At 31.4% G+C, this 14,123-nt stretch overlaps 1 protein-coding gene across 1 annotated transcript in view; it reads left to right on the forward strand.

Annotated features, from left to right (window-relative positions):
* Positions 1–7,116: 7,116 nt before the first annotated feature.
* Positions 7,117–14,123, forward strand: part of LOC134715516 (chitin synthase chs-2-like) — a 28,124-nt gene continuing 21,117 nt past the window's right edge. Inside the window, exons 1-3 of the mRNA XM_063577738.1 lie at positions 7,117–7,203; positions 9,925–10,034; positions 10,464–10,689. Of these exons, the coding sequence (XP_063433808.1) occupies positions 10,000–10,034; positions 10,464–10,689 (261 nt within the window). The 5' untranslated portion in view covers positions 7,117–7,203; positions 9,925–9,999. The remainder of the gene's footprint in view (positions 7,204–9,924; positions 10,035–10,463; positions 10,690–14,123) is intronic.

The raw sequence follows: 14,123 nt of genomic DNA on the forward strand, positions 1-14,123 counted from the left end.
TTTTCATAATTTCTATATGATTTTTTCACATAATTTTTTTGAAATTATTAATGAAGCAATCATTATTGCAATTTCTTGATTGCCTGAGACTTATATACTCATTTACACTCAGTTCTAAAGTAAAAAGATATAAAAGGTACCAGGATCATAATTTAGAACGCCAGACGAGCGTAAAAATTAAGGACGAGTAATTAGATTTGTTTACGCATTATAATTGTGATCCTTTGAGCCTCATTTTAGAAATCGTTTTCTATGGCGATTCTTCATGCAGATACATTTGTCTTATTTTCTTGCTTTGTAATAAACAGACTGACGAACAAACGTAGTAAACGTTTTATTCACCCCCACAAACTCAGTTTTCATAAGAGATGATAACTTTAAATGAAAATGTTAAACTGGGTCTTGAAAGGGTAAATTTTTCTTATGAAAGTGTATATCCTATATAAGACTGCTGATCATATTTAGAAGACTAACAACTCGGCGTGCTAAAAAGCTTGTAAAAAATGGAATAACTGATGTTAAGTTATGTTAAACACCTACAATGGAATGCTTTAAACTGCATTTTCCATATCTGTTAGATACTTATTTATGTAAAAATGCCAAATTCTGAAAATCGATGCCAAAAATGACTCATATATGAATCATGACATATACGGTATAAGCTAGCGTAATATGGCACTTAGGTATTATAGAAAGCTTACTATTTTATTTAAAAGGTAATTAAGCTATTTAAAACTGAGTACGGACTATAAAGTGGCACCTTGCTAAAGTTCTTCAGTAGGAAATGAACTCGAGGAATATATCATACAAATTTTCATCCGATATTTCATTAAATAAACTTTTTATTATTTAACTTAAATTTTGCCATTCGCATTTCTTACGACGATCAGAACTAGTTCATTCATTCATCTCTTAGTTTCATCTTTTCCTTACTTATTTTAATTAGTTTTTAATATTGTATACTGCCTTAATGATAACATGACTTTTATTGTTAGCTGGGCATTACCAATTATGGATTCGGTAATTTCCGCTTAAAAAAACCCGGAGGTTTACCGAATGATCTCATCATATATCAATCTCATCATACATCAACGATCATCACCTTCATCAACAAAAAACGTATAATGGTGTGTGACCACTTCATATAATGTTGTGACCACTTCATATAATGTTTTGACAACTTCATATAATGTTGTGACCACTGCAAATAATGTTTGGACCACTGCGTATAATGTTGTGATACTAAATATAATGTTGTGAGCACTTAATATAATGTTGTGAGCACTTAATATAATGTTGTGAGCACTTAATATAATGTTGTGAGCACTACATATAATGGTGTGAGCACTGCATATAATTTTGTGATCACTGCATATAATGCTGATCATTAACATAAGGCAGTCATGGCGTTTCATAATTTTCATACAATTTTTAATGATAATACCAGACGTCAACGTTTTAAACATAAGTTCATGGTGTGTTTAAATTGTTGAAGATGTATTCGACTTAAGATGGTATGGGTGTCTTTCGCCATCTTGGATTGTAAAAAACAGAGAATCTAAGGTCCATATTTTCTATCAAATTAGCAAAATTTGATGCAAGAATGCAGATATTTCATGTGTTTTTACATTTAAAAGATCCAATTTATAAGAATATAACTTATAAATATAAATATATGTACAAGTGTAGATTATTTTTGGTTGTTGTTAAATATTTTGAAATTGTCATTTTAAGGGGAGGTAACTCTAAAACAGTGCATTTTCTGTTGGATTGTTCATGGAATTTTCCTACTTTGTATTTTAGCTGTAAAAAACGCACGGTGACCCTATCTTTTCTTTTGATATTATCAAAGCATTGTTTGAAAGCTATATTTTCCTAATTTATTTTACAATTCTATCATTTCGTTTAGTTTCTATTCACAAAATGGTGTTTTTTCCTGTATAATCCATACAAAATGTGTCATTTTGTCACGACCCGTAGCTTGAACAAATGCACGGTGAGCTATCATTTTTATAATATTTTTTAACATGTATCAATAGATACTACATTTTGGCAAAGTATGAACAAATTCTATCATTTTTATTTTAGACTCCCATACCACCTTAACAAAGATTACGACGTTCAAGTACGATAAAGATGTTATCGCAAGGATCAGATTATTTCCCAATTCTTTAACAAGAACGTTCATTCTTCTCCCTTTTTTTCGTTTTATTACATTGCGGAGTGTAATCTATCATACGTCGAAAGCATAAAACAGTGTTCGCAAAGTGCGCTTCTGACTATTGTATTTAACATTTATAAATATGTCTTGGTGTCTTATTACTCCAGTCATAACACTGTATTCGACAGTTGGAAGGATTCCGCTAACAAATATGCAGATCATGGAAATACAGCTGTAAAATAAACACAAAGAAAGTTTTTCTGTTCGACGAGGTTTTAAATGCAAAAGCAGCCTCTATACAATCTTTAATCATGTATTAAAAAAAACTATAAAACGAGGGTATATTGGAAATGGGTAGACTTTTGGCCTTTCAACAGGCCACCTACGGACCCCCTCTCCCTCCAAAAAAGTTGTTATATTGGTTCATAATAAACAGCGTGATTACTGTCTATATATAATTTACCTCAATTTAGGATAGACTCTTGAATTTTAAAGTGTCGAAAAAGGATGATCGAATTATATAAACAAGAGGGAAATTTTAAACCAAGCCACAACGAAGTAAATATAAACAAGTCCTAATTGAAAACAACGTTCAAACCTATGATTGCGTTGGATAAAAACTGCAATTTTAATACATGTGCATGTCAAACAAATTTTGTTGTGAAGGGGGTCAAAATACAACACAAATATCCTTTTCCAAAAGACAAAACAAAATATTTTAACAACTATATGATCTTTTTTCTCGAAAATTACAACTGGTGGTAGGTTAAATACCAAAATTTATGACAAATGCGATGATTTAAATTTTCCTATAGTCAACTTTCCATTTCGGTGTAGCACATCCAATGTGCACCAGCATATGGAGTATATGTGTCTCAATTGATACGTTACTATAGAGATAGCTCAAAATACGTTGGATTTGTTGAACGAGTAATACTGCTTTCTCAAAAGTTGCTAAGACAGGTCTATGAATCAATCAAATTAATGTCATCACTCATGAAACTTTACGGTCGCCGTCATGAGCTGATTGGCCATTATGACAAAAGTGTGTCTGAAATCATATCTGATATTCATAATAACCCTCCATCATTACCGAACTGAACGAATAAATAACATGACGGGTGCCGTTTACGGTGCAGGAAATGCTAACCCTTTCGGAGCACCTGATTTCACTCCCGGAGTTCGTGTTGTTTCTTTCTTATTATTTATAACTTTTAATGTAAATGTCTTTTGGTTATGAGTCTATTTTTACTCCTAGGTTTTGATTGTTATTGTCTATTATAGATACACAGAACGGCGTTTCTCAAAAATTTAAAAGTACATATCTAACTAAGAACATTAATATTATACATATTTGTATATGAAAATCAAACTGAATAACTTAAAACTATTTTCACCATGGGTTTAAATGATACACTAAGTTCCCTTTTAAGATCATAACTATTTGTTTTGTCCCGTATTGAATAACATTATTTACATTCTGTATATTCCTAATATACATAATATATAGTGACAGTTAAAAACGTTGCTGGATTTAGAAAAAAACACTTCCTGATTCATTCAAGCATCATTCTAACTCAAACTCGGTAAGTCACTAAAAAAGAAAGTTCACTGTATTATTTTACAAACTTCTTCAATTTCATTACTTGATTTTTTTAAACATCATACATTCTTTAGTTTATCGTAGATTTCCAACACTCTATGTAGCCCAATTTAAGGCGACTTTGTATAAAGTCTCAAAATTAAAAACAAAAATAGCAATCGATCATCAAATTGTGTCTAATTTGTCCAAAACGTTGGTAGTTTGAATAAAAACAAAGATATTGAATACAATCTTACATGCATATAGCTATAATAGCAGTGTATATAAAAAAAGCAAACACAAAAACAAGAACAAACGAAAGTAAGAAACCTACTGTTTAGTGGTTGTCGATTGTTGGTTTGGTTTATAGGTGTTTTTCGTTTCTCGTTTTGTATATAGCATTGACCAATGGTTTTCCTGTTTGAATTGTTCAACACTAGTCATTTTGGGGGATTTTATAGCTTTCTGTTAGGTGTGAGTCAAGCTTAAGGATCGGTGCTGAAAGTCGTGCTTTGACCTATTATATTGTTAACTTTTTATACATTGTGACTTGGCTGAAGAACTGTTTTATTTTATAATTTATTTTTTCACTAAAACGATTTAACAGTCTGAGAGCGTTTTTTTACCACACTTCAAATCAATGTCGTCGACAAAAATGTAAAGAACAGAAAAATTCAATATAGAAGGAAATTACTAGGATTTCCATCAACACTACCTTTCAATGTTCTTCTAAGTACAATGGTACTCATTGTAAAAGATAACAGATTCAGAAATTGATATACGTATTTGCACAAATTGTTACATTTAAAACATCACGTATTCGCCAAAGCATGTCAAACTAAACAACAACAAAATATGAAACAATAAACATAGTTTTGTTGGGATAGTTTAAAATCTTATCGCTATATATTCTTTCATTGTGCATTTATTACGATTTTTTTTTGTCGTTTAATATATTTCGATTGAATTTACCTATTTAATAGATGATGTGGCTTTGACATTAAAACATTTTTATAAATAATTATGAAGTATTTGGTTGTGTCGCTGAAAAGCAAAGACAGACACCAATTGAATGCTTCGGTAATTAACAACTTAAAATTTGATAACTTTCTGCTCCTTTACGTAGAAAGAGTCAGTCCACTGGCGATAAAAAAAAAAGGCGGAGGTTTAAGTTACTCTGTCCTATGTTCTAGTGTCTGTCAGAGGTCTAAATTCTCGTTATAAGTTGCCTTATATTATATTCGTTAAAGAATGTCACACAAACAACAGCGTATTATGAAAAAATTAACATTTTTTGTTGGGATAATCTAAAAACTTATGGCTATATATTCTTGTGCATTCATTACGAGGTTTTAGTCGTTTGATAGATTTCGATTGAATTTACCTATTTAATAGGTAATGAGGTTTTATTTGACATTAAATCTTTTTCATAAATATGTCGTGTCGATGAAAAGCATAAAAAATACATAGTTCGATGAATTGACTGCTTCGTTAATCAATAACTCAAGATTCAATAACTTCCTGCTCCTTTACGAAGATATAGTCCACTGGTGATAATAAAGGGGATGTTTTAGATAAAAAAAAAAAAGATATTGCAACTCTGCAACATGTACCAGTGCCTGTCAGAGGTTAATAAACTCGTAGGAGGTTGCCTTATGTCATGTCCTAATATTTTTTTATTTGTATTTGGAGAATTTGGTAATGATAATTGATTGTAGTAGAGATTCCAAGGGTTCCATAGGGAAATTCACACTCATCTATCAAAAACAAACTGAATTGCCTTAAATTTGTTATTTCAAAGCCTCGTATAGCTGACTTGATAAGCGGTATGGGCTTTGCTCATTTTAAAAGGTCGTACAGCTACCTATAGTTGTTAATTTCTGTGTCTTTTTGGTCTCTTGTGGAGAGTTGTCTCATTGGCAATCATACCATATTTTCTTCTATATATTAACCATGCCATGGCAAAAATACAACAGAAAAACGACCAAAAGACAAATATCAGTATACGATAACACATAATACAAAACTAAAGACTGAGCAACACGAAACCGATAAAAATAAGCGGAGCAGATCTTGGGAGCTCTAAAAGGGTAGAAAGATACCGCTTCATATGGAACACCCGCCGTGTTGTAAATATTAGAACAAACCTGGCGATAAGTCAAGTTCGAAAGGTCACATTCAAGGAGGATAGGGTTGTTTTTACGCCAATTGAAACAGATATTCCATAACCAATAATGCATGGTCTCGTTTTAAATAAAATTGAGAATGGAAATGGGGAATGTGTCAAAGAGACAACAACCCGACCAAAATAAAAAAACAACAGCAGAAGGTCACCAACAGGTCTTCAATGTAGCGAGAAATTCCCGCACCCGGAGGCGTCCTTCAGCTGGCCCCTAAACAAATATATACTAGTTCAGTGATAATGAACGCCATACTAATTTCCAAATTGTACACAAGAAACTAAATTAAAAATAAAAATAATACAAGACTAACAAAGGCCAGAGGCTCCTGACTTGGGACAGGCGCAAAAATGCGGCGGGGTTAAACATGTTTGTGAGATCTTAACCCTCCCCCTATACCTCTAACCAATGTAAGTCTTGATACGAAAATTACTGAGCGACAGAGCAGGGTGATATAAGCTTAGGAAGGACGATAACGGTAGATCTGTAATTGTTTCATTTTGTTTGCTTAAACAGTTTTTTTTTATAGCTTATCATATTGTGTAGATGGTACATTGTTGAAGACTCGATTATGATATTTTTTTGTATATGTGTCTTTGGGTTGCTAAAACTCTTTCCCGTTGGATTATAACCTAACATCATTTTCAATATTTAGTGATTTTTTATAATAACTCCTTCGTCTTCTATACAATTGTATGCCCAATAATTCATTTATAAGTGCACGACTTCCCTATAGCCTGTATAAACTGCGAAGTTGTATTATTTAAAGAAAACAATACATATTTTTCACGGAAAATCGACTAAGGGATACATTACATGTATATTGTGTAACAGTTCAACTAATGTTAATTGTTTCCCTATCACCTACACGGAACTGCACATCAGCTTCATTCGGTGAAGAAAGCAGGCGACAAAATAATATTTAGCAAAGAAAAGGTGTCAATAACAAACCAAGTTATTGAAGGTTGAATTATTTAAATCTTTAAAGCTATCCGTGTTGTCAGTTTGAACAAATAATGACAACTGTTTAAAACTAATTATGAAAAGAATAATTATGTACTATATAAAGAATATAATTATGATTATTATAACTTGCAAAAGTCAGTCAAGAATGTTTATGATTTATAAAAACCCTTATAGATCACCTCTCAAGTATGTTTTTGTATGAAATTGAATTACTCCTTTTACAAAAGTTTGAGATCGTCCGTACATTGTGTGTCGTTTAAAAGGAAAAAACTTCCGGATTCATACCTGCATCTTCTAAAATAAAAATGCAATTGGTAAGTTATATATTATATGAGTTTTTGACAATTGTTTTCTCATGTTATTAGATTTAGCAAATTCAAAGAAATAATGTATCTGGAATATTTTTGTGAAATGATAATGATACTTTTATCGTTTGTTAATTGCAATAAAGGTGGATCCCTTCTGACACACTTCTAGATTCAATCGAGTTTCCAATGGCTTTTTATCTGCCTTGTTTGTCTTTTTCATCTGAATTTGTGGTATTGGGAGTAATTTGATTTTTTGAATCTGAATATTTTGAACGCTCATTTATAGTTATCTTTAAAAAAAAAATTGAAACTATTGTTAAAAGTGTTTGAAATATTTGCATATGTAAATAAATCATTAAAAAATTATCTGTGTAATTATGTTTAAAAAGTATGTTTGGTTCAGTACATTATAACATCTCGTATATTGTTGAAATTTGTTTTCAGCACGCAGACACATTTTCATTCTATTTTTATATCTATAACGAATTTAAATTGTATATAATTGAAATTTGTGTTAAAGGGAAAGCTTATTTCCACAAAGTTGTCACTAAAATTCATGAAATTCTTATGAATGAGTTTTGTGAATAACTTCATTAGATTTATTAACCGTATCAGATAATATTCATAAAACATTTACTATTCATTAAATCTAACCGATTCAATCAACTTCGAAATTAATGAATTGTGTGATATTGGTATTATACAGTTTCCCAATTCATAAGCACGGTAATCAATTGCGTAATTGTTATCGCGAAAACAAATGGACATGGCTACCAGAGAGACATTACAATGGTGAACAATCAGAATTTTTTCAATGCCTGATTGGTGTTAGGCAAGGGAAAAACTTGTCTCCTTTTTTATATTCTATTTTCTTGAACGATTTGGAACAATATTTTAGAAATTTAGATGGTATTCCTTTAGAACTTTTAAAGGAAAAATTTGAAAACGAACTTCATATATTTTTTGAATTGTTCGTAATTCTGTATGCTGATGATACAGTAATCTTTTCAGAAACTAAAGAAAGCTTGCAAAATTCCTTAGATATTTTCCAGTTGTACTGTGAAAATTGGAAACTGAAGGGGAATGTTAAGAAAAACAAAGTTATGGTATTTAGCAAGAGGAAAACTAAACAAAATCTGAAATCTACACTGCAGAATGATTTACTTGAAATTGTTGATATATATTCGTATTTGGGTGTCATTTTCAAATATAATGGTACATTTTTTGATACCAAGAAGAAACTTGTAGATCAAGCCCAAAAGGCACTGTTTTATATTTACAAAAATATACGGAATGAATCTTTACCTATTGATCTACAATTTAAACTCTTTGATTCTATGATAGAACCTATCTTACTGTATGGTTCTGAAGTTTGGGGCTTTGAAAACCTGAAAATTATCGAAAAAACTCACTTGAAATTCTGCAAAAAAGGCGCAGAAAGTTAGAAACACTACGCCTAATTTTATGGTGTACGGAGAATTGGGTAGATTTCCTCTTGAAATAAAGGTGAACATTAGAATGATGATATGTTGGTGTAAAATTGTAAATAATGAATCAAAACTATGCAGTTTATTGTATAGACTGATGCTTGGTTTAAGGCCTAAATCTAAATACACCTTTAAATGGTCAAATTGTATAGAAGCAATATTAAACGATACTGGCATTGGATATATTTTTGCCAATAAAACAGGCTACTGTGATAAAATGTACTTTAAACAGATACTTTGTGATCAATTTGTACAACAGTGGTTTAGTAATATTGAAAATTCATCACGAGGTCAATTCTACTCAATATTAAAAAAAGATTTTACTTTAGAAACATATCTGCTAAAACTTCCCGAATATTGCAGGCTTTGGATCACACACTTTAGGTGTTCAAATCTGCGTCTGCCTATAGAAACAGGCAGATAGCAAAATATCCCGAGGCATGATAGAATATGTACTTCGTGTAAGAGTAATATTGGTGATGAATTTCATTTCATTTGCTATTTAAGTATACTTATCAAAATATTGTTGTATTAAGGGAAAAGTTTCTGCCAAGCTATTACACAGTGAACCCTAATTATAAAAAAAATGGAAGGTCTTCTTTCAATATGTAATGTACAACTGTATAAACGTCTTTCTGTATTTATCAAAAATATTGCAAATATGTTCTGAAAATGTTAAAAAAAACAACATGTTGTATGTTATTGTTATATCTTTATACTATGTCATTGATACCACATAATTACTTCGTCATGTTTATATAATGCTATTATGTATGACCTCATGTTACACATGTATCTGTGTCTGAGTGTTCAAATAAAATAAAATCTTGTTCAAAACAAATCAAGATTTTAATCAAAATATATATTTTTTTTATTACGTGTGTAAAGTAAAACTTGAAACAACAGTTCTACAATTGATTGGTAATATATCGTATTTTTGTTAACCGTCCTCTTTTGATAAGATTCCTATCGTTTTTCATCGTTTAAATTACTTGTTTCTGTATATTGTCGTTGCTGAATTGCATTAAGGACTCTGATAGTAAGATCATATTATACTGACTATTGCTACATATGCAGAGCTGTCTACAAGTACCCGTAGTGCCTTTCATTATTTCTTAGACTACCCCGTTGTTGATTATATTATAGCATGTCAAATGTCAGTTAATCATTTTAATTAATCTAATTGAATACGTTGTCTTTTGTAATGAATTTCGGTAATATATTATTTTCCATATTTCAGAGCATTTAAGGGTTACATAATATTTGTACAGAAAAGGGACAATATTTGTTTACTCGTCAACAATATCAAAACGAAATGGAAAGTGAGGACCAAGGAAGGAAAAGAGTCAAGTAAGAATTTCGAATATAGTACTTAAACGTAATGTATAAATACTGACAAAGTTTAGAAAAGCAACTTACATTTTGGTGATTTTTTTACCTACACATGATTGATTCTCATAGAACTATTATCCATGAATACCACATTTCTTTATCTTAGAAAACAAAATCAGTACTTGACTTACCTGAGGTTATTGGACATACCGGATTTTTGAAGTCGTACTAATGTCTTAAAGCGAAAGAAACCTTTAAATGATTTGTTTAAGGTTTTTTGCGCCATGTCTATGTACAAGTTCAGCACACAACGTCATTTTTAGAGACATGTTTAATACGGTCACAACGTCAGTATGCTTGAACAATCTAATAAACTTCTCTGCACCAACAAACTGCAATCGTATCATGCTGCTCATTGTATACTTCTTAATTTATTTTATATTCCAGCGGATTATCAAATGCAAAAATGAATTACTGGGATATCTTCCGAAAGGATGTTTCCGAAAACGAAAATGAAAAAGCGTCCGGAGCAACAGATACTTTACTAAGGGTCTTGAAAGTAGTGGCCTACTTAGTGTTCTTCGTACTTGTATTTGGGGGATCCATCGTCACCAAAGCTTCACTTCAAATCCTCACAAATGAATTTAACAAAGAAAATAAATCAAGATTTTCAGTGAGTTACATTTTATTCTATTTACATTTATGTTATGCTTGCATTGTATATGGATGGTTATTATCTATTCCACGAATACGAAATGAGAGACACAACCGATTCACTTAACTAACATGAGGTTTAAAACTCGATCATCGAGAATAAAAACCCGATGTCATCGATTTGGTTTAAAGACGATGATATCTTTTAATACAGCGACCTAAAAATAAATAAAACAAACAAAGATCAATGAAGTATAGATGTCTTCAACATTAAACAATCGTATATACAATATACCCAGTTCTAAATAGCACTGAATCTAGAAAAGTTTGGCCTCAATAAAATAGTAAATTAAAGGTACAGTGGAGATCAGTTCTAACCTCTCATTAAATCTGTCAGAATCTGTCAGGAGAACTGTTCTATGACAGTACGTAGAACTGTCAGCCTGCCACCTTTTAGTCAGTTCTAGGTTAGTTCTACCTAGAACTGATCCTGACAGTTCTACCCTAGAACTGATCCTGACAGTTCTACCTAGAACTGACCAAATCTTTGGTCAGTTCTACTTCTAGAACAGTTCTGCGGTTAGAATTGATTACAAATCATCTACGGCCAGAATTGATTTATAAATTCTACGGCTAGAATTGATTTATAAATGGCATGCCTTTATAAATCCTACTGCTAAAATTGATTTATAAATTCTACGGCTAGAATTGATTTATAATTTTTAAGAAATCTTTGACTAAATATAAAGGCTTCGACAAAAAAAGCGATCATTATTATAAAGAGTTTTGCTATTTTGCTGGTTTTATTTCAAATTTTCCGTCGGCAAGAGAACATGTTTAACCTCGCCATATTCTGCATGTATATGTGACTGTTCCAAGTCAGGAGCCTGTTATTCAGTGATTTTCTTCTGTTGATGTATTACAAAATTTATTTGTTTTTCTTTCTTTTTTTTTTTTTTTAACTTAAATGAGGTCATAAATTAGGCCGTTAATATGGGAAAAAGGGGGGGGGCATTATTATTTCAATTGTTGTACATTTGTCATTCCGGGAGTAAGGAAGGCTTGTTTTACATAACAACATTATCTGACCTTTATAATGTAATACGTTGTTCCGGCGGATCCAGCAGTTTTTAAAGAAGGTGGGTAGGTGGGGGTCCCAATCCAGGAAAAAAAGGGGGGTCCAACTATATGTCCTCATTCAAATGCCTTGATCCTCCAAAAAAGGTGTCCCCCTCTGGATCTGCCATTGATCCACTATAAACTTAAACTGACCATATTTGATTTCATCATATAAATCTATATACATTTAGCTGCACACTGCAGGAATCCAGTTTATTTTTAGGCAAGGATACTAATTATATTGGAAAACCTTAATGATTTCAAAATTTTATTTGCACTCAATTTATAATACTAGCATGTCCTCTTTTAATTCAAAATATTGAATCTTAAACAAATGTGATATCTGTTTACCAGTAGTTTTCATACCTCGGATGGACCAAAAAATACAAAAATCTTTTGAGCGCATCAATCTAAACTGAGCTTATTTGCTCTTTCTTTCTGCAAATCTATGTAGCTGCACAGTAATTCAGTTATAATTTTAGGTCAAGAGGGACTGTAATATACAAGTTACAGCAATATTGGAAAACAATGACTTAAAAATTTTGTTCGCATGAATTTAAAGTGCCAGCATGTCCTCTTTTTATTCAAAGTATTGAATCGTAAACAAATATCAGTAGTTTTCATACTTCAGACTGAGTCGTGTAATAAAATCTTTTGACCGCATCAATCTAAACTGACCTTATTTGCTCTTTCTTCCTGCAAATCTATATAGCTGCACAGTAATTCAGTTATAATTTTAGGTCAAGAGGGACTGTAATATACAAGTTACAGCAATATTGGAAAACAATGACCTCAAAATTTTGTTCACATAAATTTATAGTGCCAGCATGTCCTCTTTTTATTCAAAGTATTGAATCGTAAACAAATATCAGTAGTTTTCATACTTCAGATTGAGTAGGGTTATAAAATCGTTTGACCGCATCAATCTAAGCTGACTATACAGTATGGGCTCTGCTCATTGTTGAAGGCCGTACGGTGACCTATAATTGTTAATGTTTGTGTCATTTTAGTCTTTTGTGGATAGTTGTCTAATTGGCAATCATACCACATCTTCTTTTTTTATCTAAAACTGACCTTATTTGCTCTTTCTTTCTGCAAATCTATATAGCTGCACAGTAATTCAGTTATAATTTTAGGTCAAGAGGGACTGTAATATACAAGTTACAGCAATATTGGAAAACAGTGACCTCAAAATTTTGTTCACATAAATTTATAGTGCCAGCATGTCCTCTTTTTATTCAAAGTATTGAATCGTAAACAAATATCAGTAGTTTTCATACTTCAGACTGAGTCGGGTTATAAAATCTTTTGACCGCATCAATCTAAGCTGAGTATACGATATTGGCTCTGCTCATTGTTGAAGGCCGTACGGTGACCTATAATTGTTAATGTTTGTGTCATTTTGGTCTTTTGTGGATAGTTGTCTAATTGGCAATCATACAACATCTTCTTTTTTGTCTAAAACCGACCTTATTTGCTCTTTCTTTCTGCAAATCTATATAGCTGCACAGTAATTCAGTTATAATTTTAGGTCAAGATTGACTGTAATATATATACAAGTTACAGCAATATTGGAAAACAATGACCTCAAAATTTTGTTCACATAAATTTATAGTGCCAGCATGTCCTCTTTTTATTCAAAGTATTGAATCGTAAACAAATATCAGTAATCTTCATTTTTCAAACTGAGTCAGGTTATAAAATCTTTTGGCCGCATCAATCTAAGCTGACTATAGGGTATGGGCTCTGCTCATTGTTGAAGGCCGTACAGGACCTATAATTGTTAATGTTTGTGTCATTTTGGTCTTTTGTGGATAGTTGTCTCATTACAATCATACCACATCTTCTTTTTTTATCTAAAACCGACCTTATTTGCTCTTTCTTTCTGCAAATCTATATAGCTGCACAGTAATTCAGTTATAATTTTAGGTCAAGAGGGACTGTAATATACAAGTTACAGCAATATTGGAAAACAATGACCTAAAAATTTTGTTCGCATGAATTTAAAGTACTAGCATGTCCTCTTTTTATTCAAAGCATTGAATCGTAAACAAATATCAGTAGTTTTCATACTTCAGACTGAGTTGTGTAATAAAATCTTTTGACTGCATCAACCAAAACTGACCATATTTACACTTTATTATGTAAATCTTAATATATAGATAATTATATAGCTGCATAGTAAATCACTTATAAAATAGAGAAAGGAAATGGTGAAAGGTGGCAGTGTGACAACAACTCGACCAAAGAGCAGACAACAACCAATCACGATGGATTGTATAATTCAAATGACAGCATGTCCTCTTTATATATTCAAAATATTGAATTGCTTAC

Source organism: Mytilus trossulus, chromosome 4 (assembly GCF_036588685.1).
Source record: "Mytilus trossulus isolate FHL-02 chromosome 4, PNRI_Mtr1.1.1.hap1, whole genome shotgun sequence".
Taxonomy (NCBI): Eukaryota; Metazoa; Mollusca; class Bivalvia; order Mytilida; family Mytilidae; genus Mytilus; species Mytilus trossulus.